The sequence below is a fragment of the Aspergillus affinis genome (assembly GCF_023601865.1).
Source record: "Aspergillus affinis strain CMG 70 chromosome Unknown NODE_149_length_78915_cov_91_513572, whole genome shotgun sequence".
Classification (NCBI taxonomy): Eukaryota; Fungi; Ascomycota; class Eurotiomycetes; order Eurotiales; family Aspergillaceae; genus Aspergillus; species Aspergillus affinis.
This window is the reverse complement of record NW_026515930.1, coordinates 18567-44142: the sequence shown is the minus strand read 5'-3', so window position 1 is coordinate 44142 and position 25576 is coordinate 18567. Positions and strand designations below refer to the sequence as shown.

General features: G+C 53.2%; 13 protein-coding genes across 13 annotated transcripts; 7 read left to right on the top strand and 6 right to left on the bottom strand.

Annotated features, from left to right (window-relative positions):
* Positions 1-737: 737 nt before the first annotated feature.
* KD926_002275 (integral membrane family protein) lies at positions 738-2426 on the bottom strand (the record flags this gene model as incomplete). Its single annotated transcript, XM_053094094.1, has 9 exons — positions 738-1211; positions 1269-1362; positions 1421-1483; positions 1543-1597; positions 1650-1755; positions 1813-1847; positions 1897-2116; positions 2180-2209; positions 2268-2426. The coding sequence occupies 9 exons, from the start codon at positions 2424-2426 to the stop codon at positions 738-740; spliced, it is 1236 nt and encodes a 411-aa protein (XP_052951115.1).
* A 327-nt stretch (positions 2427-2753) lies between these two features.
* Positions 2754-3192, bottom strand: KD926_002274 (uncharacterized protein; the record flags this gene model as incomplete). Its single annotated transcript, XM_053094093.1, has 2 exons — positions 2754-3035; positions 3100-3192. 2 exons carry the CDS (start codon positions 3190-3192, stop codon positions 2754-2756), a joined length of 375 nt encoding a protein of 124 aa, XP_052951114.1.
* A 697-nt stretch (positions 3193-3889) lies between these two features.
* Positions 3890-5244, top strand: KD926_002273 (tyrosinase family protein; the record flags this gene model as incomplete). The annotated part of the gene is made up of 3 exons (XM_053094092.1): positions 3890-4300; positions 4358-4443; positions 4515-5244. 3 exons carry the CDS (start codon positions 3890-3892, stop codon positions 5242-5244), a joined length of 1227 nt encoding a protein of 408 aa, XP_052951113.1.
* Positions 5245-6758: 1514 nt separating this feature from the next.
* On the top strand, positions 6759-7676 carry KD926_002272 (alpha/beta hydrolase; the record flags this gene model as incomplete). Its single annotated transcript, XM_053094091.1, has 1 exon — positions 6759-7676. One exon carries the CDS (start codon positions 6759-6761, stop codon positions 7674-7676), a length of 918 nt encoding a protein of 305 aa, XP_052951112.1.
* Positions 7677-7927: 251 nt separating this feature from the next.
* Positions 7928-9265, bottom strand: KD926_002271 (alpha/beta hydrolase; the record flags this gene model as incomplete). Its single annotated transcript, XM_053094090.1, has 1 exon — positions 7928-9265. One exon carries the CDS (start codon positions 9263-9265, stop codon positions 7928-7930), a length of 1338 nt encoding a protein of 445 aa, XP_052951111.1.
* Positions 9266-10708: 1443 nt separating this feature from the next.
* Positions 10709-11537, top strand: KD926_002270 (uncharacterized protein; the record flags this gene model as incomplete). Its single annotated transcript, XM_053094089.1, has 2 exons — positions 10709-10967; positions 11029-11537. 2 exons carry the CDS (start codon positions 10709-10711, stop codon positions 11535-11537), a joined length of 768 nt encoding a protein of 255 aa, XP_052951110.1.
* Positions 11538-11832: 295 nt separating this feature from the next.
* KD926_002269 (uncharacterized protein) lies at positions 11833-13497 on the bottom strand (the record flags this gene model as incomplete). The annotated part of the gene is made up of 5 exons (XM_053094088.1): positions 11833-12256; positions 12311-12836; positions 12887-12949; positions 13009-13138; positions 13405-13497. 5 exons carry the CDS (start codon positions 13495-13497, stop codon positions 11833-11835), a joined length of 1236 nt encoding a protein of 411 aa, XP_052951109.1.
* Positions 13498-13664: 167 nt separating this feature from the next.
* KD926_002268 (FAD binding domain-containing protein) lies at positions 13665-15664 on the top strand (the record flags this gene model as incomplete). Its single annotated transcript, XM_053094087.1, has 4 exons — positions 13665-14014; positions 14067-14469; positions 14521-14536; positions 14592-15664. 4 exons carry the CDS (start codon positions 13665-13667, stop codon positions 15662-15664), a joined length of 1842 nt encoding a protein of 613 aa, XP_052951108.1.
* A 1989-nt stretch (positions 15665-17653) lies between these two features.
* KD926_002267 (uncharacterized protein) lies at positions 17654-18004 on the bottom strand (the record flags this gene model as incomplete). Its single annotated transcript, XM_053094086.1, has 3 exons — positions 17654-17678; positions 17732-17796; positions 17846-18004. The coding sequence occupies 3 exons, from the start codon at positions 18002-18004 to the stop codon at positions 17654-17656; spliced, it is 249 nt and encodes an 82-aa protein (XP_052951107.1).
* Positions 18005-19140: 1136 nt separating this feature from the next.
* KD926_002266 (uncharacterized protein) lies at positions 19141-19962 on the top strand (the record flags this gene model as incomplete). The annotated part of the gene is made up of 1 exon (XM_053094085.1): positions 19141-19962. The coding sequence occupies one exon, from the start codon at positions 19141-19143 to the stop codon at positions 19960-19962; it is 822 nt and encodes a 273-aa protein (XP_052951106.1).
* Positions 19963-20123: 161 nt separating this feature from the next.
* Positions 20124-21442, bottom strand: KD926_002265 (uncharacterized protein; the record flags this gene model as incomplete). The annotated part of the gene is made up of 5 exons (XM_053094083.1): positions 20124-20553; positions 20622-20764; positions 20821-21045; positions 21117-21221; positions 21284-21442. The coding sequence occupies 5 exons, from the start codon at positions 21440-21442 to the stop codon at positions 20124-20126; spliced, it is 1062 nt and encodes a 353-aa protein (XP_052951105.1).
* Positions 21443-22422: 980 nt separating this feature from the next.
* KD926_002264 (putative GABA permease) lies at positions 22423-24477 on the top strand (the record flags this gene model as incomplete). Its single annotated transcript, XM_053094082.1, has 8 exons — positions 22423-22536; positions 22610-22680; positions 22734-22757; positions 22809-22898; positions 22948-23030; positions 23090-23487; positions 23537-23866; positions 23965-24477. The coding sequence occupies 8 exons, from the start codon at positions 22423-22425 to the stop codon at positions 24475-24477; spliced, it is 1623 nt and encodes a 540-aa protein (XP_052951104.1).
* A 586-nt stretch (positions 24478-25063) lies between these two features.
* On the top strand, positions 25064-25545 carry KD926_002263 (uncharacterized protein; the record flags this gene model as incomplete). Its single annotated transcript, XM_053094081.1, has 2 exons — positions 25064-25201; positions 25282-25545. The coding sequence occupies 2 exons, from the start codon at positions 25064-25066 to the stop codon at positions 25543-25545; spliced, it is 402 nt and encodes a 133-aa protein (XP_052951103.1).
* Positions 25546-25576: the final 31 nt, after the last annotated feature.

Here is a 25576-nt window from a genome sequence, read left to right as displayed (position 1 = left end):
TCCGAGTCGATATCATATTTTTGAATAGTTTCTTCAACCAGTTTAAACTATAGTATGATAATTCTAGGATCTTCAAAAAGAGCCCTCTTATAGTGATATTTGCGAGATAGACGTGTCATAAGATTTGGACAGCGTTTGACGAATTCTGTAAGCCAATTTTTTTTAACAGAAAGGGTGATAGTAGAGGTTATCTTTTCACGCGATTAAAGTAGTAAATTAGCTATATCTCGCAATATAAGCAAATTGAAAGCTGCGCCTCTCGAATCCATAGAGATTAACCAATCTTCTATTAAACTTTCTTTAAGCTGGGTAAATTTATGGCCATTTGACCACATATCATGCTTGTTTTGGCGACCCTTTATTCGAGCTGAGAGGGTAGTACGTGACATTTCAAAAGAGCGGGCAGCAGCAGCAATAGAGGGAATCTTGCCATTTTTAATAGCTTCTACAGCAAGTAAAAGATGACCCTCTTGATCAATCAATTTTTGTGTTTTCTGGGGTCTTTTTGGAGGCATGGTGGTGGTTTAAAAAATGTAAACAATGGTTGCTGACCGGTCGACCGGGAATCACCTTATCATAAAATACAAGAACTCCGGAAAAGGAATCGTGCCCACCAGAACCCAGGACGTGATTTATGTCGTGCGATACCATGAGCGGTCGGAATCGCAGCGTAGAAACGTAGGGCCTAAATAAAAAAAAAATTCAAAAAATATCTATTGACTATGGCAAGATAGATATTAAACTATACTATCGTGTCCAAAGCTTCCGCCTGACGAATGAACCCCGGACTGATTGTGGCCCGCCCAGGCATCAGGCGAGCGCGACACCATCACCTCCGTCGTGAGCGTGATGCTGTCGGGGTCGCGAGATGACAAGATATATTCCTCACTATGGTTGCGGCTGTCTCCATGAGGATAAGTGGTGGTCGTGGTTGTCGTGGTTGTCGTCGGCATGATCTCTCGAGAGCCCTGATGCGGTCGTTTCTGATCCGCCTCGGCTTCCCAGCCGCTCTGGTTCCCGCTGCGCGACGTGTGGCTGCGCTGCTGACCGGGCTGAGACAGCGAATGCAGTCGATACGGTTTACTTCCGTAGGTGTACGGTCGAGTTTTGGATCGCGAGCCGTAGCTGCTCAGGACCTGCTTGAAGAGCGGCTTGAGGGTCGGTAGGCTACCGGCCATGATACCCATGTTGGACTCCACGCTGTACACGGCCTAAAGGTTAGAAAAAGGTTCCTGACTGGAGGGAGGTAAACAGGTATCTTACACAACCCAGATCGTGAGATCCGAATAATCCCAAAGAAAGTCGCCCGTGCGGCCGTAATTTGGGAGGACGGAGACTTTGACGCACGCGGCGGCACAGGCACTGCGTGACTTTCTGTTAGAATGGCCGCTCATACCAAGGGGAACGTATGATGACCCACAAGATTCCAACCCCAAGGATGCACATGAGCGACGCTTTAACTCGTCGATTGACTTGCAAATGCCTGTCAGGAGCACTTCGGTCAGCGGATGGGCCGGTTGAGCGGGAAGGCTCAAGACATACCTCAGCATAAAGACCGGCAGGATGGCAAATATGAGATCGGTAAGGATGTTGAGTGCTGGGTTGGTCAGGTTTACGCTATGTTGATGCTGGTTGAATGCGGATCTTACCGGTGTTGGTGTAGCTCAGGGCCAGCAGTTGAGGGGGCTTGAAACACTCAGATTTGACCGACTGGTCCCAAATCGTCCGAATGTCTTTGCACTGAAAGATGAGAGTCTAGGCCCCGTTAGCTTGTTCATTCCCTGTCTGCCTAGAACGTGAGGAATCAATTACAAAAAAGCAAATGGCCGTGTATAGGAACATCAGAACTGGTCCGAATTAGCGGTGCACGTGGGAAGTCACATCTGCCTGACTCACCGATCACAATCCATATAAAGATCTTGTATCCTCTGCGCGGCGCAAAGCGCAGAAGGAAAAGCCCAATGGAGATCTTAACCAGCCCGATGGCCCACATGTAGATGGCCTGCGTGGCGAAATTCAAATGCGTGGCCGTGGTGGCCGTGTCCAAAACGTAGACTGTATGTCGGCCGGCGCCGTACTGGACTTCGGGGATTATAATAGCCCATCCGGCGAGAGACTGCGAGCCACGGACATGAAGTGATTAGCGTGTGATCTGCTGTAGCCCAAGAGATCATCTTACCAGTGCCATAGTTAGGATCATTGTGTAGTCCTAGGTGTCCGTCAGCTGTGTCTGTCGTATCAGTGGTGATTGGGCCGGGATTTCTCACATCGAGTCCAACGTTGCGAATGATAAACAGACGAACGTAGACGCGAGCCAGGACCGTAATGAAGGCACATCCGGTGGCTATCGTGGTCGCGGCGAGGATTCGCGGCCCTTGATTCTCGTCTGGCAGGCCCGCACCTGCTGGGTGGGCAATGTCAGACATGACAGCGGCGGGACGTCTATCGCTGATCGATCATTGGGAGGGTCTTGCAGATAATGAGAATCTTTCAACCGTCGCTGGCAGCGATCACCTCGAGTTATAGCCTGCGCGCCTGGTGGCGATACCAAGGGAGTATGCGTTGCGACTTCTTGCTGCCGGAGTGCCAGTGCATGTTAAAGCAAGAGACCCAAAAGTGAGGCCCAAGAATTCGAGGGCACGAAAATTCAGGAACAGTTCGATCCTTCGTGCTCAAGGCCAAAAACCCTGGGCCCTGAATCCTGGCCCTACGGCGTGGCGCATCTCGACCCAACTTGTTGCTTCCTGCAAAGCTTATGGTCCACGACGTCCGCTTCGGGGACCGTCTGCTTTCAGGCCAGCTCGCTTCTTTGAACCGAAATTGTGGTCATCTCGTCTCAATTGGCCGGTTGCATTGAATTGTACGCTACTTCTTCCCTCTGGTTTGCTTCCGAAATTATGCCGCAGCTGGATATTGCCCGAAAAGGGTCCGGCGGTTTCAGACCCCTGCGAGATAGGATAGCTGTTCGCGATAGCAGCCACGCTTTCCACGGCAGTGGACCAGCGAGTTCTTTTAGCCAGAGCCTGTGCCCAAACCTGGCCAATGGGACATCAAGCCAAAGATCGTTCCAGGAAAATGAGAACTCTATCGCGCAATGACAAGGTTCACGCCTAATTTCGAGCCGAGGGATTTGCCATCCAGCTGACGGACGAGAACGGCGTACACGGACAGGATTCTGAATACTTCGAACATATGTCGTTGTATGGGGTACGAGTAAACGGTTGCCCTCTGCGGAAACCAAAGCAGAGCGCATTCGCCCACATCGCGGAGGGATACGAGAGCTGTCTCGAGGGTTCGTACGTATGCGTTGGATGCCGATCTCTTCCGATCGCGGTGGATGGACTGATCTCCAGGAATGTCAATCCCCTTTTTCCCACCACCCTTGGGTCTTCCTAGGGAGATCAGGCTCTGGACCCAGATCGCACAGGACCGGCGCAAACCCTAAGCAGCCTGCGAGGTCCACCTCCCCTTGGCAGATGGCCAGAATGCAACCATGAACGGCCGCCTATTCCGAGCTGGCGATTTCTTTCTCCCGACCCAGACTCTCAGAGCAACGCCAGTCGCTTCGCCCCGACAGGAAATCAGGGCTTTCGGCCACTCAGCCGACCAGCAGCAGCGGCGTTGACCCTCCCGGCGCTATCCGACCAGTCAGAAGTCCGGCCGAGCGTGCATCTATCCTTAGTTACATGCTTAGCTAGATTGATCCTATCGTGATCTGTTGTGCCCCTTGACCGTTGGGAGATTGCGTGGGCAACGCTTTAAATAGACGGTGCTTCCCCGACTCGATCTGCTTCTCTCCCTGTCCAGGTTCGAGCTGTCCGTCGATCCCGTGCAAGTCTGCCCGTGCCCACCTCTTGCCGGTGAATTCACATAGCCCTTGGTGACCGTCATGGTGGCCTTGCAAGTACTCAGTTTGGGGTTGCTGGCGACGCAGGCCTGGGCGATGCCCGCTGCATCTCAGCCGTCCCCCACAGCGTCGCTCCCCGATAGCGCCTCGACGTCGACAGCGGTGGCCGCCTCCCAGCTGGACCAGCTGGCCGACTTCGCCTACAATGTCACCGCGGACAACGTCGGTGGAGGCGCGGAGAGTAAGCGTGGAGGGTGCTCGTTGCAGAAATTGCGTGTCCGACGTAACTGGAGGGCCTTTTCGACGTCCCAGAAGAAAGACTACATTAATTCCGTACTCTGTCTGCAGAAGCTGCCGGCCCACACGCCGTCTGATCTGGCGCCCGGCGCCCGGACGCGATACGACGACTTTGTCGCGACACACATTAACCAGACTTTGGAGATCCATTACACGGTACGGCGGCTGCAGATGAACATGACGAAGGTGGCATTGAGACTGACAGCAACCTAGGGAACTTTCCTCGCGTGGCATCGCTACTTTATCTACGAGTTCGAGCAAGCCCTGCGTGACGAGTGCGGATATACCGGAGACTACCCGTAAGTGTCGCCTCGACGCAAGGCTTAGATTGCACATTTAACTGACGTCTCCTTTCTTTCTGCCAATCCAGCTACTGGGACTGGGGTGCCGACGTCAACAGCATGGAGCAGTCGCCCGTTTTTGACGGCAGCGAGACGTCCATGTCGGGCAACGGTGCAGCCATCCCCAACCAGCCCGACGTGAAGCTGTATCTGGGCGACAACCCGGCCATCGATCTGCCCCCCGGTAGCGGCGGAGGTTGCATCACCAGCGGTCCCTTCAAGGACTATCAGCTTCACCTTGGTCCGGCCGCTCTGTCGCTGCCCGGCGGAAACACCACGGCCGCGGCAGACCCGCTCGCCTACAACCCACGGTGCCTGAAGCGTTCGCTGACGACCGAGATCCTGCAGCGGTACAACACCTACCCGAAGATCGTGGACCTGATCTTGGGCAACGACGCCGTCTGGGACTTCCAGATGACGATGCAGGGCATTCCTGGGAGCGGCTCCATCGGCGTGCACGGCGGCGGCCATTACTCCATGGGCGGCGATCCCGGTCGCGACGTCTACGTGAGTCCCGGCGACGTCGCCTTCTGGCACCATCACGGCATGATCGATCGCGTTTGGTGGATCTGGCAGAATCTGGACTTGTCGCGGCGTCGCAACGATATCTCCGGCACCGGCACCTTTATGAACAACCCCCCTTCGCCCAACACCACGCTAGACACCGTCATCGACATCGGCCATGCCAACGGCGGCCCCATCGCCATGCGTGATCTGATGAGCACCACCGCAGGGCCCTTCTGCTACGTCTATGTGTAATCTGGGGTGGGGATGCGTGTCCGGACCGCCGGGCACCGACATGAAGAGCCGAGAACTCTGACCGGTGCCATTGTACAATAGTACCCCAGGCGTGTATAGTGAATAAATCGCCTCTAATTTTTGTAGCCCCGTGTCACCAAGAGCTCTCTAGATCTTTCTTTACTACCCATATGTTAATGAACTTGAATGGAGGCGGCAACTGTCGTCCTCGCGTTCCGTGGATCAGGGCTCTGAACTATTGCCTATGAACCGTGGTTGAGGAAAGACCAATAACCGTGGATATCCTTTCGAAACTCATAATTGAGGCTTGATGTCGAACGGAGTACGGACACGATGATCTTCAATGAACGTTGACATTCAAACGTCGGCCGATTATCGCTGACCGATGGACCATGTTTGAGGCAGCGTGCCGCTTATAATGGTATCTCGAACATTCGCTAAAGATGGCACTTAGTAGAGAGACTGGCGGGTGAGAAGCCAAAACCCAACGACGCCAACCTAGCACTTTCTGCATGCCAGTAAACGGCCTTTTATCCCTTGGGGGGAAATTGCGGTCCTGATCAATGCAGTCTTCGGTTGGTCCGCGACTGACGAGGAATGCTGCCGTTGACAAACCGAACTTCCTGCATTTCTCGGCCTTGTATCGCATGTCCTCAATCGGCAGCAAACTGTTCGGTCCTCCAGGTGCTTCATCTAAATGGAACCATCCGGTTGCCGGAGGGCAGCCTGACAATATGGATGATGTATCCCCGCCGTCGTTGACCGATTGAATTGATCCCGACAGGATTGGGCGTCTCGAGGATATAGATTCATAGACATCTACGGAGAATGATGCATAAGTATGAATGAATGAATTAACTAGTTAGTTAGTTAGTTAGTTATGCAGCAGCGACCAGGGATGAGTCAGCTCCCGGATGGACTGTCCACACCGCCTTCCCCTTCTCTCTCCTCTCCTCTCTCTTCTTTCTCCTCTTCGCTTCTGCTTCTGCTTCTTTCTTCTTCATCTGCTTCTTCTCCGATTCGCTGCTTCTTTCCAGTCCTCTCCCTTTGCATTTCATCTCTTGCTCCCGGGTCCAGCAACGAATTCATGACCCTGTGCACCGACTTCTCTGACATCATGGACTACGTGCCACGCTACCATGGATGCGTTGCTGACATTGACATGGACAAAGCAGGCTAAAGCTCCAATCCCCAGACCGAACCGGCGCCGTGAACGAACCAAATCCCCGGAGAAAGGATTACTGGCGCGTAACCGACGCTCAGACCGGCCAAGAGGGAAGACGTGGGCTACGAAAGGCAAAGTGGCCCCGCCGATCGTGCCCTCCTCCGCGTCAGCTCGACCCCCATGATATCATCGTGCCTCGCATGCTCTATGTACACCGGAGTACTCCGCGAGTCCTGAGTACAAAACTTCCGCCTCCGCTTTGGGGCTGAGCAAGAAAGGGCGGGAGTTTTTTTTTTAAAAAAAAAAAAAAAACCAAAGGAACGACCCCTGCCCCATATTGACACCGACTATGGGGTCCCAGTACTTCGAGAAGAAGTCCATTGCCAGTTTCTTGCGTGTACTGGTGCGCATGCACACTCCGATTGATCCTCACCCCGACGACGTGCTGGCCGTTCCCTCGCGCGACCCCGACCGCACCATCAAAGTCCACCTCTACCGGGATCCCGACGCCGCCGACGCGACCGAGCCCGCCCCTGCCGTCGTCAACTTTTGCGGCAGCGGATTCACCCTGCGTTATTTCGGCACCGACGACGACTACTGCCATTACATTTCACGTCGATCGGGACGCACAGTGCTCGACGTCAAATATCGTCTGGCGCCCGAAAACCCGTTCGGGGCCGCCTTCGACGATGCCGAAGACGTCGTCAGCTGGGTGCGATCGCAACCCGACCGCTTCGACCGCTCTTGCCTCTCGCTGTCCGGCTTCAGCGCCGGAGGCAATCTGGCCCTGGCCGTCGTCTCGTCGTCGCCGCTGTTCATGGCGGCCCATGACCCAGACGCTCACGACGGGTTCCACTCCGTGCTCGCCTTCTACGCCCCCATGAACCTGGCGCAGCCCACGCCGGAGAAGCCGCAAATCGACGACCGCAACCTCATCATGCGAAAGATCTTCCCGCACATCTCGCACTTCTGCCACAAATGCCTCAACCCCGAGAGACTGGATACGACCGATCCGCGATTTTCACCCATCTTCGCCGATCCAAGCAATTTTCCGTCCAAGGTCCTGATTATCACGGCGGCCCAGGACCCGTTTGCCGTCGAGGGCGAGGAACTGGCCGACAAGCTGCGCAAGGTCGAGGGACGCCAGGTCACCTGTCGACGCATGGAACGCTGCCCGCATGGTTGGGATAAGAAGGCGAAGGAGGGCACTCCGCAAGGCGACGCCAAGCGTGAAGCCTACGACCTGGCTGTCGACATCCTACGCTAGTGAAAGCAACGGACGGACGGCACTCATATTGGTTGGCCCGTTTTTATGGACTCCGGCAGTGCAGTGCAGGCACTTCGTCGATGACACTGTTATGTACAAGAAACTTCTAGATACCCCATAATGCATGACTCGATGACCGCGCTGCTAACCTGGATTCCAACTTGAACTCTCTTAAGACTAACCGTTGCTGACAGGTTAGCAGGTGGGAAGCCCCGTCAGCCGCTCGTCGGCCATCGTATTCCCGATCGGCACTAGGTCGAGGTGCCGGTCAACCTGTAGACCGTGGATTTCTTGCACGAGCTTATGGCCGTGTGATCGAACCTATCTCGGATCCAGGGCAGGTACTGCGCCTGGGCCGCGATGAACGCGGGATCGTGGTCCAGCCCCGGATACCTGAGATATTGGGCCGCCGTTTCGGGGAACGCACGGCACGTCCGATCGAAGTCCTGTTCGGCCAAGTCGGCGTACGTCAGAGTATCGTTCAATCCCTGCACGACGAGCATGGGCGCGGCGAGGCGGTGGGGGCCGGCCCCATTGTACCGAGTTTGCCAGTCCACGACGTCGGGGTGATGTAGCCAGCTGGTATTCTTGTATAATTCGGCCACCGTCAGGTTTCCGTACAGTACCGACCCCGTCTGTAGACAGCCGCGGTCGGCCAAGGGAATCCGACTGGCGACGATATCGCTCACATAGTCACCGATGCGGATGGACGGCAGGAGTCGCGCGATCGATTGCAGCACGTAGATGGAGACCACGTCGCCCACCGGCCCGTCGCCCGCCAGGCGGAACGATCGCGGAATCAGCGACAACGGACGGAGGGCAGGCGCTCCGGACACCGCGCCTAGGAACCCGCCCACCGCCGTGCCGGAGCGCGCCTGGCGTTCGTTGGTGCGCCATGCCGTCAGGCCGCCCTCGCTGTGTCCAACTACCACCCATTCGTGGCTGATGCGCTGGCGCAGCACCTTGCGCGCGGCGACGATGGCAAAGCTGATATCGGCCGCGTGCACGGCGCCGGCCTCGTACATGAACCCCTGAGGGATATCACTGCCTTGCCCGGCATAGTCCGGCGCTATCACCGCATACCCCTGTTGCACCAGGGCGAAAGGTCCTTCCCAGGAGTAGTACAGCGCGCGGTGGTTCGAGGGCGCGCATTGCCGGGTTCCTCCCGCCGTGCCATGAGCCCACGCGACCGTTTGTAACGGCCCGTCGTTGCCGGCAGGATTCGCGTACGGTAGCAAGACAAATCCGCTGACGGGGATGGGTTGGCCGTTCAGATCTTTGCTCATGTACATGAACCGCGAGAGTGTCGTGCCCGCCGGGAGTGACCATTCTTTGGACACGACGTCCGGCGGAACTTCCTCCCATCGGACGACATCGCCAGCCGCATAGGCGGACAGGTTGTGGGGACTGGCATAGAAGGGGTCCGCGGAGACGTTGCGACTGACCCACTGGGCTTGCTCGGCCGCCAGGGCAGTCTTGAAGCTGGTCTGACAATCCGCATCGCAATTCTCGGGAAAGTTGATTCCAGAGATTGCATTGGAGGCGGCGAACGAGGAAAGCAACACGAGGCGCACTAGATAGCGATACATACTGTCCTGGTAGAAGCAAGATTTAAGTCCGACAAATTCAACCCAGAGTCGAGGATGCTAGCGATAAAAAGACGTGGACCTCACAATCCTAACCGGACAATATATACTCGGCGACTATGAGAATGTGACAATCGACCTCGGCAGGGATAGTACTCCCAATACCGATCTCGATTTCCGAGCCTCAGACGAAGATTCGATCAACAATGAGGAGAAGAGGATGGTTCTGCCAATCCCTCTCTCAAACAGGGCTGCTGTTGGTGGAATTGAGACCGAGTTGCAGACGGTCACCGTCACACTAGACCCCAAAGAGCAGGTCGACCCATCGTGAAGATCGACGAATTTCATTCGGTGTCTTTTCCCTGACGTTGGGACCGTGGATCCAGGCCCTGGGTCTCTGCTTGTCCAGTGAAGTAAATGCTACTGCTCAGGGCTCGGGAGTTCTTAAAGTGGTTGGCATCCGGGAATTTGTCCCTACAGATGCAACCGCCTCTTATTCGAGTCCTGCAAATGATGCACCGCGTCCCTGGCTGCTGCTAAACTGTGGCGCGGCGCTCACTTTATGACTCCTATGCTAGCTCTTCCTCCTACTGAGCGTGCATCTTGCTCAATCCGCCTCACAAACGAACGGTCCTTAGAATAAGATCGAACCAGCCATTTCCTCGGACTGGATCTGTTACCGGAGCCACGATTTCAGGACCATGAAACTGTTGGTATTTCTGTCCACCGCAGTTACAACAATTCCACTGTCAGATAAAATCCGCGCAAGTTCGATTGCTGATTCCAAATTTGGCCGTGAGACCGGATTTCTTACAGCGTAAGTCTCTAACGATTAGAGTCCACTCAATAAACTGTTCTAATTCACCTCCATTCCATAAATAGGGCGGGCCCGGGCAGCAACTTGCAGACACCAGCGATCAGAGTGCTCTCAGGCTCTTAAAGTTCACGCAGCCACAATATCTGCAGGATGATTGCATTATGGGATCATCTCTGACAGGAGGTTTCACAGCGATATCAGAAGGGACCGGGATTGGTCCTAACCAGCTAAGCCGTGCTTTAGCCTTCGAGTTTTCGAGCCTTGCATTGTTCAAGTAGAAACTAGAAACCGGCGCGGAATACGAGCGATGAGCCTTGTTAGTGCCAGCCCGGTGGCTCTTGGCGTCTCAGAAGAGAGAACAACGGCGCCGATCAGTCGCGCGAGAGCCCACGAGAGGCTACACAGCGGTCGCCAGCGGGTCCAGGGGTGGGGGCCGGGGAGCCCAAAGTGTCGGAAGGCCTGCAGCATGGTGAAGACCCTTAAACTCGTGTCGATGATCAGGAGGTTCGGTGATAAGATGATTTTCCTGTGGAATATAAGACGACCGGGCACATCCCGCGCCGAGCGACAATGTCGTTTTCCACGCCGGGCTGCGTGTCCTGCTCCTTTCCTTCTAACCAGTTCTTCTCATGATTTCTATTTCGGTCCTCCTATGTTGGGTGAGCCTGGCCCTTGCTGTGCTGGCCACTCAGCCCTGCTATAACCTCGACGGCACTCAGGCCAAGGCCGATGTTCCTTGCCGGAAAGGCGAGACCTCGAATTGCTGCAACACAAACGATGTCTGCATGTCCAACGGCCTCTGCTACTTGCAAGGGAAACGAGGATTGGGGCTCTCCCGTGGAAGCTGCACCGACCGCAGCTGGGGGGCAAAATGCTACTCCCCATGCTGTACGTGATTGTTTCGGTAGATTTGTGCTGATGTCAAGGTTGACCTGGTCTTGATCTGCAGCCAACGATAATCGGAACACCGGAATTCCCATAATCAACGTCGGATTCAACGGTAACAACTCACAATACTGCTGCGGTGCCGTGACGTGGAAGGATGGCAAGGCGGGATGCCTTCATGGTGGCGATCCGTTCAAACTACCCTTCGGGCGCGCCATCGCAGGAGTCGCCGCTTTGGAAGTGCAGGAAAACAACGGAAATGGGTCCACTGGGAACAATGGCACAACAGAGCCCGATCCAGAGAGTTCAAATCACGACGTTGCCATTGGTGTCGGTGTGGGTGTGCCGCTGGGACTACTGGCCTTGACTGCTTTTGGCTGGGCGCTGTGGGAACGACGAGCCCGACAGTCGCTGGCACGCAATATTCCTGATCGCAATTATGCTCCGATTAATGACCATGTCGCGTACTATCATCATAGGAGCCCACCAGCCGAACTCGCCAACACGGGACTTCCGGCACAGGAGTTAATGGACACGGGGAGACAGGTCAAGCCCGATCTTCAACTTCGATGATACCTAATGGATATTTATCAGGAAGATGCGACCGCGGGTTAGACTGATAGATCTTAACAATAATATACGGGCTTGGTGGCATGAATAGAAGCTCCGACGGTGTCTTTCCCTTCGATCGAACTCGCCGTAGGTGTCGACTTCATGAAGGCCGGAGCGGACGGATTACCACATACATGACGCAAGCAAAGCTCAAGGATGATTATTGGTATTATACTTATTCAGTTACCTGCGTTCCTGGGTTTTGTTTGGGGGTTCCTTTCTTTCCTCCATCTCCCCGTCATTCGCTTTCTTTTCTTCAGCTCTGTACAGCAGCCTGTGGCCCTGACGAAGTGGCGCTGACGTGGGAGACATTGGAGTGCCCATCATACACCATTATTTCTTCTTGGCTGTCACTCGCCTGCTTTTGCCGTCGGAATCCATCCTTCAGCGGATACATGTCTCGCGGTCGACCGGGCCGCACGCCACTCGCCGTCGTCGTCGATCTCCCACGCCATTCGCTGCCTGGATTTGATGCTCCGGCATACTGGGCGCTGGACCCCCAGACACCCGGCGCAAAGCGCGTCAACAGTGAATTTAGTGCCGTCGCCGACGCCGTCACGATGGCGAGATTGACCTCCACGCCAGACACGGTATGTCCGATGTTATACGTTGGGTCCGGGTTGCCAGGCCGGAATCTCTGCGCGTAGATAGCCAGGCGAGCAATACTGAGGGCGGTTACACTGTCCATGGTGAGTGAATATTGCCTCTAAGCAAACAAGCCTAGTGTCACTTACATCACTCCCAAGCAGAGAACACCCAGAATTGCCAGCTTTTTTCCCCGACTCATCTGCAGCCGCCAAACAATGATGCATGGTATTATAAGCAACCAGATATCGGTAACTATGGTTAAGCCCGCTGAGCCCAGGAAGAAAGCAATTTGGTTGAAGCATTTCCCGCCTGTGATTACCACTCCATCCTTGATTCCATCCTTGTCCGCTCCTGCAGCTTTCTGCGCTGCCAGGTCCATAGCCGGAGCCTCATAGACGTATCGCAACGGATTGCATTGAAATAGATCGGCTAGAAAAATGGCAATGAGCAGTGCCAGGTTGACGGCAGTCAAGGCCCATAGGTTCCAGCGCACGACAGGGCGACGATCTTGCAGCCGAAAGAGGAATATGATGATCGAGGCTTTGACAATGGCTAAGATAGGATTGTACAGTAGCTGGTTGGCAAGATTATATTTCTGACCGGTGATTTTCTGCTCGATGGACTGGGGAGGAATGTCATAGATGTGGTATCCTTGGTAGGTTAACCCGGTGTCTGACTTTGGTCAGTAGGGACAAAGCGAACGGATTGGCTGTGACTCGTACAGATCCAGATTGTCACTGTCTGCCCGACAGCTAACAACCAGGCCACGACAATGAGGCTATCATCTAGGACTTTGTGAGAAGTTGTCCATGGAGTGTGTCGCAACAAAAAATGGTCAACTTACCCCAGCCAAACTGCCGAGTCAAGGCGCGCGCCCAGCATCGCAAGCCAACTACCAACGTGCTCAGAATGGGGAAAACGAGGATGATAGCATACGCTGCGTCTTGAATAGTCTCAGCCATTGCGACTCGCAGCTATGCATTATGTCTTCATGGAGGGGGAAAGGAGTATGGTACCAGGGAAGGCCAGCGAGAACAAAACCGAATCAAGGCCTCGTCCCCAACCCTTCGGTTGGAAGGTGATCAGGATCCTTTTCTTTCTGCAAACTCGAAAGCTCATACTCCATAATGCCATGCATATGAATTTGGAACCTCCGCGCCACAGGGATGAGCATCCTGGTCGTGGTGGGTCAATCCTTGGGGGCCACGATGGCGTGAATCCACCAAATCCGCCGTCTTACCGGCAGATCCAGCGGCACTCCGGTTGGTTCCATGCGAACCGACACGTTTCCACTCTCGAGATTGCGGTCTCCACCGACCTGGGTTAACAGCATGCCAGGCAGTCGTGGTCTGATAGTGAGCGGCGCCTCTCCCCGGCCACGATGGTTGGCCTAAAAAACCCGAGTTCCCCGTCAACACCCTGGTCGAGGGGCAAAACAAGGATAATTTACTCCTTACCGGCGATCCCCAGTTGATACGGAGTAGTGAAATCCTGTTCGTCATGAAGACTCCTGCTCTGGTCATCACGGCTGCCCTCGTGGTCGATGCGATTGCGGCCTCATCCTTTGACTTTGAGAATCACCCACTGCGGCCGGGCGATCTGCAGCATCTGAAGGAGGCGGAGGCGGCAATCTTCCGTTCGGATCAGAATGCGACCGTAAGATCGAGTTGCAAGGTATTCCCTGGCGATCGCAATTGGCCAGGAACCCGGGCTTGGGATTTGATGGACCAACTGACGGACGGGGGTCTCATTGCCTCTGTGCCGCGGGCCTCGTCCTGTTACAACGGGCCAAGATATGATGCGTCCGACTGCGAGTCTTTGACAGACCAGTGGACCGACTCGTACTTTCAGTAAGGCTTGCTCCCAGCGAGAACCAGAGTCATCTCTGACCTAGAATTCTAGCAACGATGACCCCATTGAGATGCTCTCGCCCGTCTATCAGGGTCTGACCTGCCAGCCAACCACGGACCCTACAGACAATTGTACGCTGGGCGGATATCCAGCCTACGCGGTCAATGTTTCCAGCGTGGCGGACATCCAGCTGGCCATTAACTTTGCCCGCCACACGGGAGTGCGCCTGGTTGTCAAGAATACCGGCCACGACTTTTCGGGGAAATCTGGCGGTGCCGGCGCGCTGAGCATCTGGACACACCACCTCAAGGGCATTGAACATATCCCAGAGTACAGCGCCCCGGGAACCAATTGGACAGGGGCAGCCTTTCGGGTGGGAGCTGGTGTACAGGCCTACGAGCTGTACAAGACGGCTGATGACTACAGCCTAATGGTTGTCGGTGGTGAAGGACAGGTAAGCTTCTGCGCCTTGCCTGCATATAACAAGCTCTAATGACGTGTATAGACTGTCGGAGTAGCCGGTAATTGCCCCGGGACACTGGTATAGGAGAAGTATTTCCGCTAACGAACAAGCAGGTGGTTACGTGCTGGGAGGAGGTCATTCCCCCCTTAGTTCCATCCATGGCCTTGCAGCAGACCAGGTGCTGTCTATGCAAGTTGTCCTTCCTGACGGGCAATTCGTGACAGCCTCCTTCACCGAAAACACAGAGCTCTTCTGGGCACTCCGTGGCGGCGGCGGCAGCACCTTCGGCGTCGTCACTTCCGTCACCGTCAAGGCTTTTCCCACTATTCCAGCCACCTCGTCGACCTTCACCTGGTCCACGGGAGCTAATTTGACACACGACACCTTTTGGGCTGGATTCCGCGCGTATCTAGACCTTTTTATCGAACATTCGGACGCAGGAATCTATTCGTACTTCTTCATTCTCCCATCCAACGGGGAGTTCACCTTCTTGATGCAGCCGTTCTTTGCTCCCAACAAGACCGTGGCCGAGACTGAAGCCCTCCTCTCACCCTGGTTCAAGCGTCTTCATGACCTAGGTATCCAGTTCACCCCCAAGACGCAGTATTTCCGCACGTTCTACGAGGCCTGGAACGCTTCATTCCCACTGGAGGTGGTTGAAAAGACCCATGTCGCCACAGGATCGCGTCTGTTCCCCCGTGTCAATTGGGAAGATGAGTCCAAGCTGAATGAAACTTTCTCCGCCATCCGCGCTTCCTCCGAGGCCGGCCTCACCTTTATCTCCTTCAACATGGCCCCGACCCTCGCCCGCGGCGGGAACCCCGACAACGCCGTGAACCCTGCCTGGCGCAAGGCCGTCATGCACGCGTTGTCCAGCGTCAATTGGAACGACGACTCGCCGGTGTCCGAGATCAAAGAGGCGCGTCACAGCTTCACGTATACGCATATGCAGCGGTGGCGTGATGTGAGCCCGGGAGCAGGGTCGTACCTGGGCGAGAGCGATCGCATGGAACCGAATTTCCAGCAGTCGTTCTACGGGGATCATTATGACCGTCTGTTGAAGTTGAAGCGAAGAGTGGATCCCTATGATGTGTTCTGGGCTGCTACGGCCGTGGGCAGTGACCGGTGGACGGTCAAGACGGAGGATGGCTTACCGACGGAGAATGGTAAATTGTGCCGGACATAGACATAGGGGTAGTTACTTAAAATTTGTAATATTAATTATCAATCATGCCCTGGGAATTGGCCTGCTTGCTGAAACTTTAATGTGTGTTAGCCTGACGGTGGCGTTCTTCACGACCTCTAGAGCCCTCGTCCCGGCTAATATGCATTAAATTTGGTGCTAACTAACAATGAAGCTGCTTGGAACTAGTTAGTCGCTGTCAGGAACAAACTGACCCATTTTTCGGTGCGCTCTGGTCGTGCGCTGGCGGTGTACTCCGTGCTCATTAGTTATTGACCAAGTATGCTAGTTAAATGAACTGGTGTGCAGGATAAATTGCTTTTCATTCCGCCGTTCCTTGCCCAGCTAACTAGCTGCATTAGCCCAGGAAAGGGACGCACTAAATCCTGACTCTGTCACTAACGCCTTTCACTAACTCGCTTCCACTACGTTGATCATAATCAAACATATTGAGGTCGGGGTGGGTATGCTCACTGTGAAAGTGTGAATGATAAGTTAATAAATGATAATGGATATGAACAGTAATAACCACCAGGTCTGTATTAGGGTTTGTGAATGACGCATCCAAACAGTCGGGCCAACTTTTAATCAGAGAAATACCTCGTAAGAGATATTAATTGGTGCGAACCAGTTTCCGTGGGGGTAACAGTGGATCCTGTCTGCATAACAAATTAACAATGCCTACTCCGTAACTACGGTGTAATGCTATGATAAGCAAACGTCTTACTCCGAACGGGATCGGGGGCAAAGCCACAAGCGCAATCCCGGGGGCCCTAACTGTTCAATAATAATGAAATGAAGGAGCAACTGTCGACTGAGTTCTAACATAGTTACACATGCTTGTCTCGCTCACCTCTAGGTACTCGATCTTCGCGTATGCTGCTATCTTCCCGGTGGCTTCTGATGAGTGAAGATGCGATACGCCCATCATAATTAAGTCCTCCACTGCCTTCAGGCTAGGCTCGACCCCTATTACCGGTCGTGAAAGCCTAGTGGGTTGGATTTTTTGTCAATTCTTGGACGCAGAATCCAAGGGTTTGAGGAATAGCAGTGAAACCCGGCTTACTGGAGGTCTCATTCTGTTTTGCGAGGGTTTTCTTATTAATGCGAAGCTATCAGCCAGCTTCCGTTCATTTCATGATACTAACCGTTCTTCCAATGCAGGCAGACCCTCTCGATCATGTGTTTCATATTCCCACGTTATAGTAGACCGGCGTCGAGCGGGAGAAAACAGGCTCCCTACCAGCTCGTGTCAATAGCACAGATTTCCAGTTTGCCCGTCCCTCTTGAAGATTGGCAATGCGACAGTCTGCGTGGATTATTGTGGATCTGTAACTGCTATGCATTCTCATTGTATATCTGGAATAGCGAGGTGTAGATGAAAAAGCTCCAGCAACGCCTAGGGTGTACATATATTGAATATCGTGATTCAATTATTCCATCTGGCTTTCTGGGAGTAGCTGAGACTCTTCGCGTATCTGACGTACATCGAGGGATTCAAACAAACATCAAATAACATCCGCCAGATAATAAGAGAGTGAAAATGTAAAAGGTAAGGCTAGGATGGACTCGTCCGAATTCAAGTCCAATGTTAACTAAAGAGCGTGACACGATGAAAAATGGATAAGTCCGGAGCTCTATAAAAAAAAAGGCTTGCCCACTAACTAAGGGCCGGAAGCAAAGGCAGGTGGTATCTTCCTGGTCCCTTCGTTTGTAAGAGTCTCTGTTGCTTGTCTTGACGTAGCCAGCTATTATAATGGTTTGTTTCTTAGTAGTGCTAATGAGCACTCATCAGTGTCCCACAGAATATAATAATCCTCTTCTATTTGATAAAATCATATGTTGCATTGAAATCTAACGAGCGAATGATGCCATCAAGTAATTTCATATAAGCCAGAACCAATGGAATGACAAATAAGCCTCATTCCCAAGAACAGCAAGCCCCCGAACACAGTCTCTCTTTCGTCGGAGGCTAGCCCTGCAGAACTCCTCCTAGGAGTAGTAGCAGTAGCAGCGTCTAGAATCTAGTGTCAGCAGGCGCTCTTGTGTAAGCCGCAAACAGGGACTCACTGCCAGCCCAATCCGCCGCATTCACCTTTCTTATAGTAGCCGCTGTCGCCCTTGCATTTCTTGCACTGTAGACGGGTTAGCAGTGCCTTGAAAACTACCTCTCTGGTATCATACGCGATCATTGCACAGGTCTCCTCCACCAGTTCCAAGGCAGACATCGTCAATGTTGCAGGCACGCGCTTGCAGAGTGTGTGTCTGATGTTCAGAATCTACAGCCGCACTGTAAGCCGAGAGGGCAAAGATGGCGGTGGCGTAAATTGCAGACAGCTTCATTTTGTATGCTGATTGAACTTGAACTTGGTCACAGGCTGGGAGATTGCGTTGTCGGTTTGATTGAAATTATCGATAATGGATATTGTACGAAGACCTTGAGAGGGCATCGGGGCTACTATTTATGTCTTTGCTGGTGTCCTCGATGCCTGAGTATTCCCGGACCAATACATTCCCATTTCTATCTATATCGACGATCTGTTATTCTCGAATGCATATGAACGCTCTATCAGAAGCATCTAGCGTCGCGAACGAATTCCTAAAGAAGTAAACATCGTATTATGGTAGACATATCACTCAGATTATGATATCAGGGTTCGTATCGTAGCTGTCGATCATTCTGGGCAATTCACGATGTGGCTGCCGCTTGGTTTTTGTTTAGACCTTAGATCGACACTCTCAGCTCACTCAGCCTCTTCCGAGACGTGAAAGGCCTTTGGGTTTACTCGTGTTGCTTCTTTTTAAGCACTAATTGAAGGTGTTCAAGTCGATTGTCATTCATGACTGGAAAACGTTCTACGCCTCTGCGAGGTTGGCATTACGTATGTGATAATGATCAGCGACATTGCAGGAGACAGGTTGTGTTTGTCATGTACCTAGAGGATGGAGTGTGCATTTAACGGGAGGATTTATAGGACTTATACCTTCTTTGCTTTTTTGATCGTTGCGTATCGGTTTTTCTTCCTTGCTTATGATCAGATGTGTATAGTATAAATTATAAGACGGTTAAAATCCAACAGCACTGTTCGCACCTAGCAAATGGTTATTTTTAGCCCAGATCCAACTTGGCCCCTACTGATCTCCAGATTCGGTATCAATTCACGAGCGTTCCTGGGGCCAAGACCTGATCTCGATTTATTCGACATTTTCGCCCGTACATTTCGAAATACGAGCCGCTTGTCGATCTTGATTTCCAACGAACCACTGACAGACGTGGCCCCCTTCGGTGTATACGAGAATGAAAAGAGGCTCTCGTGTTCGCGGAATACCGCCATCTTGGTCAGGCACGAATCTATACAGCGAGCCCAGAATAAATACCACCTCGTTGAACTGGGGTCAGGACGAATATCTCCAGCGATCTTTACTACTCTCAGTTGTCATACTCTCCCCACTCCCATCTCAACCGCAAAGAGTCTCCCATGAAGTTGTGCTGGGCTCTTCTCACCCTGGCGTTCGCCGTGTGCGTTCACGCCAGCTCATGGCGCGCTTACTATGGTTTATCCACCTCTGCATACCAAGCCAAGTTCGACGAAATGGTCGACCAAGGCTACCAACTTAACTCTGTCGACGGATACGAGAAGAACAAAGAGCCAGCCTTTGCTGTGATCTTTGAGAAAAGACCCACCATTGCCTGGCGGTCGCATTCAGGCATGACATCGGAGCAATACCACCAACGGTTCACGGAATATCTCGATCAGGGATACCATGTCGTCCAGGTGAACGGGTACAACGTCAAGGGGAAAGAGTACTACGCTGCAATCTGGGACAAGGGTCCCGTTGGACCCTGGATCTCTAGACATGGCATGTCTGCCGAGTGGATGCAGAAGTACTTCGATGAGTACGTCGAGGCAGGATATCAAATGATTCATGTGAGCGGATACGAGGCAAAGCACGAGGCTCGGTATGCTGCGGTATGGGAGAAGAAAGACGACCAGACGGAGTGGGTGTCGAGGGGCAACTTGACCGCGTTGCAATATCAGACTACCTTTGATGAGTACGTGCAGAAGGGGTACAGGCTGGTCCAAGTCTCTGGTTATCAGGTCGATGGAGACGTATATTACTCGGCTGTTTTCGACAAGACTGCCTCGGGTCCGTGGGTAGCTCGCCACGCACTGGATTCGCCGACGTTTCAAGCAGAGTTCGACAAGTACAAGAGCCAGGGTTACGTCCTGCGGACCTTGAGTTCCTACAATGATGGAAATGAGCCTCGCTTTGCCGGGATCTGGGTGAAGCCGACCTAAAATACCCGCGGTATCTAGCAAATATAAGCTTGTCTGGCCCATCCTTTTGTATATAATCTTCAGAATCAAATTATTTGGTTGGATATCGCGTTGCTTCCGGGACCGTATTCTCTATAGATCACAGGTCCACCGATATCAGCATCAATGTGCGTTCCTGGAGCTCAGAAGCTATCACTCCGTGGCGAATCTGTCACCACCCAAGTTCTTGTTTCGCGAATCATTCCAACCTGACTCGACTGACTGGCCGCGTCCCATGCGGGCGAGGTAGAAATAGTTGTCTGATTCCCCTGTCCGGGAGGAATGGGAACCAGGTCGTGAGCGTCGCCAGATCCTGTCGTGTGTTCGGTCCGTTGCGAGCGTGAATTCGAGTATTTGCCGTATGTGGATTGATATTCGGCACCGGGAATGCGCATGCCGTTGGATTTCATCTGGTTGAGGAAGGGTTTCAGCTGTCCCCAACACGCAGTAGTAATGCTCATGCATTGAACAACCTCCATAGCGACGGTGTTGAAGCAGTAATCGTAAGTCGGGTCGGGTAGCGTTGCGACGTCTTGAATGAGAACCAGCTCGGCGATAATGGAACCGATCACCCTAGCCGCAAGCTTGGTCGTTAGAACGGTGTCTGCCTAATACTCTCCAAGGAAGGGACGATTTCATACAGCACACGAGTTAGGAAGATACTGGCGAATAAAAACCGCTTTTTCACGGGCGCGTGAAGTCGCACTACTAGAAACAAAGCCTGGAGGATGATAGACAGATCGGTGACTAAATTTGAACCGCAAAAGAAGTAATGCCAGGCAACCTGTCCGAATAGCGCAGTGAGCAGTATATCCCCTCATCTTGCCCACGATGGCTTACCATGTTAATGCAATTCCCTTGTCGGTAATCCCATGTCCGAGGAGGCTGGCATTGAAAGGCCGTCGCAAATAGCGCAGTGACCGCCCATGCCGCCGTTAATATCTGGACGGTATTCGAAAACAGGTGATCACGCGGCTTGGGCGAGAGGTTCCGGATGAAAAGACACAGCGATAGCTTTGATGTGTATAGGCTAGCGACATAGAGGATGGTCGCCGAGTATTGGGCCTGTCATTTTACCGGCACCTGTTAGAGCCAGGATTGACCTGAAGATAGAACAAGGATGAGAAGCGACAAACCTTCATAACGGCATCAAATCGCTCCTCGGAAATCTCGTCGAAGCGGTCTCCATATCCATTTGCCACGGCCATGGAGACTGCGACCGACTGGGCGGAGCAGAAGATCTGAACCGGTCATTAATGGAGTTTCGGGAGGATTCTCAGGGACCAAGCAGATAGACCCATACCAACGAGACGATTATCAGGTAGTCATCGCTCGTGAACCGATGGACGATCCGATACTTGCTAATCAACCGCGACAAAACGCTGAGAATGGCCGCTGTCAGAAGCGCCCACGTCGAGGCGTTCACTGTCGGATTTCTGCTTCCATCTGCAAATCGTCCCATGAAGGGCAATGCTGGGTCGCTGCAGCAGCATCTGGAGACATGTTGCGGTCTGCAGAGCTGCCCAGATGCCCCTGACTACACATATCGCCCAGCCAGCCTCGGGCGTACTTTCTCGATCTCACGCCCCCTCTTTCGAGGATTCTCGCGCTTCGTTTTTTTGTTTTTTTTTTTTAAATTACGCCATGCGCCAAGTGACAGGGAAGCGAGACAGGTCTCCGACTGAACGTCCTGGTCCGTTGGCTGGTTTTCGTTTGATTATCTCCTCGAATGGCGGCGTGAGAGAGCTGCGCCGCCCAATGTCCGCCCCCTCACACCCTGTTCTCCCCACGGCGAGCACCCTTCACATTCGCTGGAGGGAACAAGGATCTGACAGGGCATTGAGTCCTTTACCCTGCATCCACTAGACACGACGGACCCTTTTTAGTGCGACGGCGGACGGGAAGATCCTGGTTCGTGACCCGGCCCATGCGCGCCGGCGGCGAGGGATCGTCGGCACGAGCGTGATAACACTCTCACTCTTGAGCCAGGTGCCAATGACACCTATCGCCCTTACCCTTGGCATGGGGGCCCAGCTCATCAAGCCTCTCATTTGGTGCTTGATCAGACAACGCCGATGAGATTCCCGGTAGCTACTGTGTACTCGGTAGCGTGGCGAGGAAGACCAGGTGGGACGCAAGAAAGAGCGATTAAACAGCTAAGATTTCTCCACCGTGCCGACTCCCACTGGGTAGTTTCGCGTTAAATGTAACCATCTGGAAATTCTCGGAGCATAGAGCTGCAAGGGTGCCCTCCCTAGTCGCATGGCTACCCTCGGCCGGTCGTTACTCGAACAGAAAATTCTCCGAAACGACGTGACTGCCACTACGTATTAAGTCCATGTCGCAGAATTTCTTCGGTCGCGTTGATCGACCTCCTTGCTCACTCAACTGCCTGCCGTGTGCAACCCTCGCTCAACGTTGCTTTTTCTCGCAGTCGTTGCCATGGCCTCGTATGAATTGAAAGGGCCATCCGTGAGTCGGGAGGTGCCAGCGTTCGGGTCTAAGGATCGCGACCATCACGAGTTAGTTCGCCTAGGGAAGAAGCCCGTGTTAAAGGTGAGTGCTGCGATCGACATTCTTTCTGCGATCGCCGAGCAGTTTGCTGATGAGGCTGCTTCATGAGCGATAGCGAACCTTTGGGATTCTATCTATTCTCGGCTTCAGCTGCACTATTCTTGCCACATGGGAGGGTCTTCTAGGGTAGGAACTCACATTGGATTGACAAAAGCTACGGTACTAACAGCCCACTGCAGGACGTTCACAATTCCTCTACAGAAGTCGGTTCTTTCCAGTTCTTCCGATTGTGATAACCACTAATCTGGGCACAGTGGCGGATCGGCTGGGGCAGTGTACTCTTACATTCTCGTTTGGATCGGAACAGCATGCTGTTTCGTCATCATTGCAGAGATGGCCTCGATGTGAGTGATTCGCATAGTTTTGCCTGAATCAATGTTAACAACATTTTAGGGCTCCAACATCAGGCGGTCAATACCACTGGTGTGCCATGTTAGCCCCGGCACACATGATGAAGTTCCTGAGTTACATGACGGGTAAGCTTTGACATTGCCCATGATCATAAAGGGATTGAGCTCACGGATGTACGCTGTAGGATGGCTTACCGTCATCGGTTGGCAGGCAGCCTTTGCTTCGGCATCGTATCTTTGTGGCACCGAGATCCAAGGGGTGGCTATCATGGCTTATGAAAAGTACAGTCCGGAGGCATGGCACGGCACATTAATTCTTTGGGCAGCGGTGGCATTGGCTTTGGGAATCAATCTTGCCGGAGGAAAGCTTCTGCCCCGACTGGAGACCTTAGTACTCGTCGTTCACATCCTGGGATTCTTCGGGGTGCTGATCCCTTTGACGTACATGGCTGATCACAAATCGGCAAGAGAAGTCTTCAAAGAGTTCTCTAACGGAGGGAATCTCCCGGCGGATGGCATATCATTCTTCGTTGGCATGACGGGCTGTGTTTTCTCGTTTGCCGGTGGTGATGCAGCGGTCCATGTATGTGTTCCAGTGCTGCCTCGATGTCGATCGCACTAACAGATAGCAGATGGCCGAGGAAGTCAGCAACGCTTCGGTTGTCATCCCCAGGGCTATTCTTCTAAGCGTGCTCATCAACGGCACGCTAGGATTCAGCATGTTGCTTGCCATGTTGTTCTGCATGGGGGACGTGGAGAGTGCCCTAGCGTCTACTACGGGCTTCCCGTTCATGGAAATCTTCTACCAAGCCACGGATTCGGTCTCGGGGGCGGTTGGCATGTCCTCGATACTCTTGATTATCGCCGTCTGTTCAGTGATCGGCATGCTGGCGGCCACTTCGCGGCAGTTCTGGTCCTTCGCCCGGGACCGTGGCATTCCCGGGTGGCGTATTTGGAGTCGGGTAGGTCCTTGGTGACTTTGATTCTTGTTCTATCATTTCTTCCTCCCTGGCTGTCAAGAGTGACCCCTATCCATGACCTACTGACATGGATGTGTTAGGTATCGACAAAAACCTGCCTTCCCACCTACTCGATTCTCTTAACTATGACGGTCTGCTCACTGTTAGGCCTAATCAACATCGGCTCTGCGGTCGCGCTCAACGGCGTTCTCTCCATGGCCGTATCAGGCCTCTACCTTTCCTATCTCACCGTCGGATCTCTTCTGCTCTACCGCCGCTGTACGAGTGCTATCGCCAGAGTCAACGACTCGGCCGATGAGACCGTGAATGTGCCCGGCGCCAAGCTCGTCTGGGGTCCCTTCCATGTGCCGGGGGTTCTCGGCGTTCTAATCAACACATTCGCAGTCATCTATATGATCATCGTTGTTTTTTTCAGTTTTTGGCCGACCGAGATTCCTGTCAACAAGGAGAACATGAACTTCAGTGTGGTCGGAACGGTCGGTGTGGTCATTCTGGCCATCCTTTACTATGTTTTGCGAGCAAGGAAGGTCTACCAGGGCCCGGTCATGGAGGTGGCTCTGACATCGGCATCTGGAGTCTGGAGCTCGATGTGATATCTTGAAAGGCCTGTCGACACTCGATCCTTCGGTATTTCTAGATTGTCTCATCGGCTTCACCGTGTGCTGGAGCAGTCAACATACCAAAAGGAAGAAAAGTTTCTAGTTCATTCATAGCGATCCGAAAGGTCGGGACTTATACTCACATTAATTTTGTATCGATAGAGATTGCGCAGCGCGTATTGCTGGAGAATCAATACCCTTCATGGCCTGGTTTAAATGTGTGAGGGCATGAATATTAGACATGGCCTTTTCGAACGTCCAAGACTTGGAAGTATACATCGTAAGCGTTCTCAGCTCACGATCGGCAATAGCACCGCTAGGCAATCAACGTAACGCCAAATAAACGCCGGGGTGATGAAACAGGGATCGACTCATCAAACAAAGAAACGCCCTTCAAATTTGACTGCGGCCAAATGCCAAGGGGAAGCTCTCGGTGGGGGCCAGCCTCGCGCTCGGTTCGCAAGGCGCTTTCATTCTGATCACTGCCCGTCATCACTCTTGACGGTCGCCCAGCGTCATTTCATCTTCATCCTTCCCCCATATTTTTACCCATTCTTGTGAGAAGATAAACCCTCATATCATGTCGTGGTTATACCCTGAAGACTTTGGGGAGGAGTACCGCCGCCAGGCTCAGTTGCTTCGACTAGCCGCCCTAGCCTCGTGCTTTCTAGGCCTCATCTTTCTCGTCATGCATCACGCAAGTCCTTACACGCTCCCGGTAGGAAACCCCCTCCGCCCAAGAGCATCGCTGTATCCGACTCCACGTTGGAGAAGAAATGCTGATGCGTCGACACGCAGTACCTCCTCCCCGTCATCTGGTCCGTCGTTGACGGCACGTCTCTGGCTCGAGAGAAAACCATTCACCCGCTAATCCGAGCCATCTGCGACTTCCTCTCGGCCTTCTTCCTCGCTTTCGATATCCCCATCATGTTTCTCATGGGCCTCCTCTATATGAGCTTTCTGACATTTGTCATGGGCGGATTGTTCATAGCCGCCGTGTATGCCTTGTCCTTATTACCGCCGCGGATCCTCCGCCTCGCGACCGTCAAGAAGACTGACTGACGGGATTGGAATACAGGGCTACCCACGGTTT